Source organism: Impatiens glandulifera, chromosome 5 (genome assembly GCF_907164915.1).
Source record: "Impatiens glandulifera chromosome 5, dImpGla2.1, whole genome shotgun sequence".
NCBI classification, from domain to species: Eukaryota; Viridiplantae; Streptophyta; class Magnoliopsida; order Ericales; family Balsaminaceae; genus Impatiens; species Impatiens glandulifera.
Window position 1 is genome coordinate 26,295,264 of NC_061866.1, and position 6,598 is coordinate 26,301,861.

The following is a 6,598-nucleotide window of genomic DNA, read 5'->3' on the forward strand; positions in this document are numbered from 1 at the left end:
TTGAAAATTGATGAATTAAAAAACTGATTTGGTATAAATTAAATAAAAAACCTTACCCAAAAAGGCTTAAGATAGAATTGTCATGCCTTCACTTAAATTACCATTATTAAATAAGTTTTTGTGTGATTCCAAAATAATTAAATAGAAATGAATTTTTAATATATAAAAACTCCAACCCATAATTTAGTGCACATGTAAGATGTAAAAACATATCATATTAATAAAAATATTTATATGTTGAAAGTTGAATGAATATTTCTCAGTCCCCAATATCCTATCTTGGTAATCATCAAGAAAGAGAGAGAAGCTATGAAGATTTGTCCTCTCTTATTATTTTCTCTCCTCTTCCCCTTGTTTCTTCTCACTCTAATCAAAGCCGCCGGTAAAAATGGCAAAACCCAAGAAGACGCTCTTTCCCAGTTATACGATAAAAAATTGTTGAAATCAGACAATTTCGACACCACCACTTTCAACCCATCATTAATTCATCAACAACAAATTCTTACCCAACGGCAACAATGGATGTTTAAGGACAAAGACAAAATCCTTTCACTTCCCGGACAGCCTACGCCGGTCAATTTCGACCAGTACGGCGGTTATGTAACCGTCAATGCCACGGCCGGTCGAGCTTTTTATTATTACTTTGTTGAAGCCGCACATCATCATAAAGACTCTTTACCACTTCTTCTCTGGCTTAATGGAGGTATGTATAAGTTTACTTTTGCACCAATTGTATTTTTTAAATTTTATTTTAAATTATATTTCGTATTCATTCATGCGAGCAAATAGCTAGTGAAAAAATATCAATTATACTACTTTATTCTTTGTTTAATGAAAATATTTAGTTAAGAACTCAAAAGACAGCAAAATGATTGATGAATTTAATTATGTTGAATTTTCTTTTCTCAGGTATTTCTTATTTAAATGATATAATTTAAATATATAGGTACTAGCTAGAGTATTTGTTTGTTTGGTGTTATTAATGTAAGATATATTCAATAGTATTTTAATTTGATAATAAAATAAATTAGACACAAATTTATTCTTATTTAGAGTTTTGTAATTAGCCTTCCTTAAATATAGAATATTGTTATATTTTTTAATTCTTGTTATCTAATTTTATTAACAAATAAACTAAAACTAAAAATATAAAATCATATTATTATTACTTTATATATAATATATATATATATATATATATATTTATTTATTTATTTAAAGCAAATAATGTGAATATAAACAAATTTTTATTTTTACAATATTTTATTATATAGTTTGTACCTCTTTTCTGTCACATAACTTATAGATATATGTTTTCTTTATATATTATTATAATTAATGAAGATATATATTATATTGCCATTTGGTGGACTGGTGGAGAGATGTTTTCAAAATTTATTTGAATATATATACTGAAATGTCAGAGTAAATAAATTATAGAAGAATAAATAAGAGGAAGAGTTCAAACACAATTGTTCTTAAAAAATTTAAGATAGGATGTTAAATTAAGGGTAAAGGTTGAATCTAAGAATAAATAAGAGGAAGAGTTAAAATACTATATATATTATTATTATTATTTTTATTATTATATATTATATAATACAAAGTAACTATTAGATTTAGACCTTGAATATTTGTTGCAACCAAATTATACACTAATATTTTTTTTTTTCAATTATAACGTGATTAAGACCGTTTAAAAAATGGTTGGTTATTATTCAATTTGGTTGATTTTTGATTCGTTTAAATTATTAGTTCAAATCAATTATTATGATTCAATATTCATATTTTGTTGTGTACATAAAAAGTTTAGTAGACCATATAACATGGGAAGGGGACAGAGTAATTAAGATTAAGAATTAGAGTGCCAAATACAGCGACCTGACCTGACCAGAAATTTGTAATCTATTATTTCTTTATTTGTTTCTTAAAATTTCACAAACAACTCAATTTGATTTCTTATATATAAAAAATCCAGCTCATTTCTCTCTACCACACACAAACCGACATTTTCATTTGGGTCAAACCTATTCTTCTTCATTTACTTGTTTGTGGAGACACAAACAGAGAGACACAAGTGTAAATTAAACTATACCATTTTTTTAGACATATTGGGACCTTTCCTAAGGTGATTTATTTGTTTGTTACCATTTATTTTTTATTTTTATGATCACTTATAATTATTGAATTATGTTGTCCTAGAGCTAGGGCTTACATTTATGTTTTCTATAACTTAATTATTTGTTTTAAAAAAAAAGGCCCCGGTTGTTCCTCCCTCGCCTACGGAGCCATGCAAGAGCTCGGACCCTTTCGTGTCCACAGTGATGGCAAAACCCTTTTCGAAAATCCATTTGCTTGGAACCATGGTACGTAAACTGTTTTAATTAATCTTTGATGTATACTTGAGTTTCTTAAATATATTTTTCTAAATGATATTTTTGTGAAATTCAATATTGTTGTTGTCTGCAGCTGCAAATGTTTTGTTCTTAGAGTCACCAGCCGGAGTTGGGTTCTCATATTCAAACACAACATCGGATTTTGTCAAAGGTGGAGATCATAGAACCGCAGAAGACAACTATGTTTTTTTGTTGAATTGGTTAGAACGATTTCCAGAGTATAAAACTCGAGAATTTTATATTTCTGGGGAGAGTTATGCCGGACATTATGTTCCTCAATTAGCACATGCTATCCTTTATCACAACAAGATAGCTAACAACACTCTTATCAACCTCAAAGGCATTATTGTAAGTAATTAATTAAACTCTTCATCTCTTAGGTAATATGTATAAATTGGCTTATTTATTACCAAGTTTTTCACTTAACTTGATCAAAAAATTTATAAAAGAATCATTTTTTTAGTTCATTTTCATCTAAAAAGTTTCATTTAATTCAATCACATCTTTCTTACTCAATAAAAACAAAATCATTTTCACTTTATATTCTTACAATTTTCAAAAGTAAACAATGAATGATGTTGGACTATGCAGATTGGAAATGCAGTGATCAACGATGAGACGGATTTGAAAGGGATGTATGATTTCTTTGCCGGGCATGCTCTAATATCCCAAGAGAATATTGAAGAGATAAAAAAATATTGTGATTTCTCACCCAATGCAACTAATTCAAAAAATAGCAATTGCAGTTTGGCCACTAAACAAGCCTCCAAAACCACACATGTTATTGATATCTATAGCATTTATTCTCCACTCTGTGTCTCTCCCAATCTCACTTCTATCCCCAAGAAAACCTCAGTAAGTAATTTCTTTAATTTCTTCTTCAAAATCAGTTAATTCTCAATTAACTAAATAAATTGTTTGATTTACTTAATTTTTGCAGCTAATAATAGATCCGTGCAACGACTATTACACTTATGCTTATTTGAATCGTCCTGAGGTCCAAGAAGCGATACATGCCAATGTTACTCGACTTACATACGACTGGCAGCCTTGCAGGTTTGTTATAATGTTAAAAGACACTCATAATCAATTATTATAACTCAATTTCATTATATGTGGAAAATAAATGTGACAATATTCTTTTCAAAAAATGAAATTTGATGCAGTGATGTGCTGAAAAAATGGGAAGATAGTCCAACAACAATTATTCCTCTCTTGAAAGGGTTCATAGATAATGGACTTCGAGTCTGGATTTTCAGGTAATTAATTATTCACAACATTTAGATGGGAATATTGCATTTTATATATATCCATAATACATATTTGATATATTTTAAAACAAAATTAAAGACAAATTACCAATATAATAATAATTTCAAACAATTTTTTTATTAAATAAAGACAGTATTAATCAATTTGGTATATATATCTGAATAAAAAAAATACCTACATCATATTTTGAGTGATGATTAGATTTGGTTCTCTTACTTGAATTGATCATATATTTAAATATAATAAATTAATTTTTTAAAAATATTTATGTATGTTAAAAATTATAAGCCTAGTTTAAGGATAACAATAGAAGACATGAAAATAAGAAAATAAAAGTCAATAAACATAAAAATAAGAAAATAGTACCACTAAAAAATCGATTTTATTACATCAAGCCTTAATTAAATGTTTTTGGTTTATATTGAGTTAGAATATATACAAAAATTTAGTGTATTTGAATGGTCAACTATATATAATTCTTTTGACAAATAAGTCAATAGGTTCAGAAATAATAATGGGAAGTTCAATAATTACAAACCAAGATGGACCACCACTACTCCACTTGAGTAGTGTCATTATTTGAAATCAACATTCAGGTCCATATCTTTGTGTGATGTCAATTGCAAACATTATATATTCAAGAAATTCCTGAAATGTACAGTTTATGTCACACCAGATACAAACAAATAGTCATCATATATACTAGAAAAATAAATTAAATATTTATAATACAGTGGAGACACAGATGGAAGAGTGCCAGTTACTTCCACAATGTATTCCATAGGTGCAATGAATCTTCAAATCAAAGTTTCTTGGTACCCTTGGATCTTAAGTCAATATGAGGTAATAATATAATTATTAATCAATTAATCACTAATTTATAAGATAATTGTATTAATTAATGTTGATATTATTGTAGGTTGGTGGGTACAGTCAAGTTTATGATGGGAATCTAACATTTGTAACAGTGAGAGGGGCAGGACATCAAGTGCCAAGTTATCAACCTGCTAGGGCTTTGTCCCTTATTTCCCACTTTTTGTCTGGCAAATCTCTTCCCAAGCATAAATCCTTCTCTTAATTTGCTTTTCATCTTCACTAGATTTCTCTATTTTTATCAATGGGAGATGGTACTAGTATATTTATCAATTGTTCATGTAATATTTGTTTTTTAGTAATTTCGAAACTCGGAAACAGTAGAGCACTTCAGATGGAGTAATATGGGACATCGAGACCTTATCTAAAGATTGGCTGATAATAATTATGGAATAAGATGCATTATAATTTCGATAATAAGATGTCCTTTGATGATGTCAAGATATTGCTGCATTTTTCTTCATTGTCAATATGTGGGTACCATTTGTAATATGGGTTGGAGTTAATGGACGTAGAGTGGACAATACTCTAACTACAAGCCTTGGATATTGGGAAACTAGGTTGATTGAGCTTTTAAAGAGAATTGTGATTCGTTCATCAATCAAGCTAGGAATAAATATAATGATATTTTATAATAGGACTCTCTCAATTAAATTAAATAGTGGATTTATAAAATGAAAAAATCGCTTTTTATTATCCCACTAGAGTTGTATAGCGAAAAAAATTGACCCAAGAGAAAAAGTTATGAATTCGCTTCTCACTGAGAGCGAATTCTAATAATATATGTGAGAAAATAATACTACGATTAACATTAGCGGAAGCGTACCTGTACTCGTCATCTATTTGCTTATATTTGAAAGATTCTTTAGTTTTCTCTTCCTTTAGAAGTGGAATGGATCTTCCAATTGATGAATACGTCAAATTTTGTTTTCTCTCTCTGTTGATGGGGACGCAAAGAGGAAATTGAATCGTACATCAAATTGGGGACTATACCGTTACAAAATAATCATAATGTTAGTTATTTTGGTTTAAACATTTTTAATTTAGCCCCTTCATAAAATTAGAAAGTCCACTTAGGTATCCTCACTTTATATTCATGACAAATACACCCATAAGCCTATAAACTTGATTTCTAATTAGATCACATTATTTTGGCTTAATTAAAAGATGACATTTGCACAATTATTTATTATAATAGTGACCCATAAATTTCAACAATCTCCCACTGGATCACGTATTACAAAAATAAATGTAACAATCATAATGCGCCCAAAGTTTTGTGTCATCTCATTCATATGTTGTATAAACAATTTTATCAATTAATTATATCAATATAGGACCAAAGAGCTCGTCGTTGTATTTATTCACAACTAGACCCAACAATGATCACATAAATCGATACAATTAACTAACAAATCATATCATTAATGTGAGGAATGAAAATTCCATGCACGGTGATCTTTTAATGTCAATTTTCAATTGGTCCTACTTAAGTGAGATCAAACTTTTAACATTATTGTATAAAATATCTTTAAACATTATCATAACTGAAAAATAAAACATAAGTGTATACACAAATACTTTAAAGTCATAGAACAACAATGTAATATAAACTCCCACTTAAACTAAAGATCCTCAAATACTAAAATACCCATGTGAGCAGTGTGCTCATGAAAGACCTTGGGTACCAAGCCTTTTGTAAGAGGATCTGCTAACATGGAGTTTGTTCCTATATGTTCTATGCTTAATTGTCTATTTTGTACCCTTTCTTTAACAACAAAGAATTTAATGTCAATAAATTTTGACTTTGTTGTACTCCTGTTGTTATTGGAATATAATACGGCCGATCTGTTGTCACAGTACAGTTTTAGTGGTCTTTCAATTCCTTCCATAATACGCAGCCCTGTGACAAAATTTCTTAGCCATAAACCATGATTTGATGCCTCATAACATGCTATGAATTCAGCTGCCATGGTAGAAGAAGCTACAAGAGTTTGTTTAACACTCTTCCAAGATATAGCTCCTCCAGCTAACAGATAAACATAGCCTAAAGTCGA

At 28.9% G+C, this 6,598-nt stretch overlaps 1 protein-coding gene across 1 annotated transcript; it reads left to right on the forward strand.

The window, feature by feature from the left end:
* The first annotated feature begins 240 nt into the window (after positions 1-240).
* Positions 241-4,958, forward strand: LOC124939903 (serine carboxypeptidase-like 40). The gene is made up of 8 exons (XM_047480364.1): positions 241-703; positions 2,259-2,366; positions 2,470-2,744; positions 2,988-3,251; positions 3,337-3,452; positions 3,563-3,655; positions 4,403-4,511; positions 4,588-4,958. The coding sequence occupies exons 1-8, from the start codon at positions 310-312 to the stop codon at positions 4,744-4,746; spliced, it is 1,518 nt and encodes a 505-aa protein (XP_047336320.1). The 5' UTR covers positions 241-309; the 3' UTR covers positions 4,747-4,958.
* The last annotated feature ends 1,640 nt before the right edge of the window (positions 4,959-6,598 follow it).

What these genes read in the sequence shown, in the direction of transcription:
- LOC124939903 (XM_047480364.1), top strand. Translation starts at nt 310, where the DNA reads ATGAAGATTTGTCCTCTCTTATTATTTTCTCTCCTCTTCCCCTTGTTT. An exon ending in TCTTCTCTGGCTTAATGGAG is followed by an intron (nt 704 to 2,258) that starts GTATGTATAAGT and finishes TTAAAAAAAAAG; the next exon opens with GCCCCGGTTGTTCCTCCCTC. An exon ending in CTTCGAGTCTGGATTTTCAG is followed by an intron (nt 3,656 to 4,402) that starts GTAATTAATTAT and finishes TTTATAATACAG; the next exon opens with TGGAGACACAGATGGAAGAG.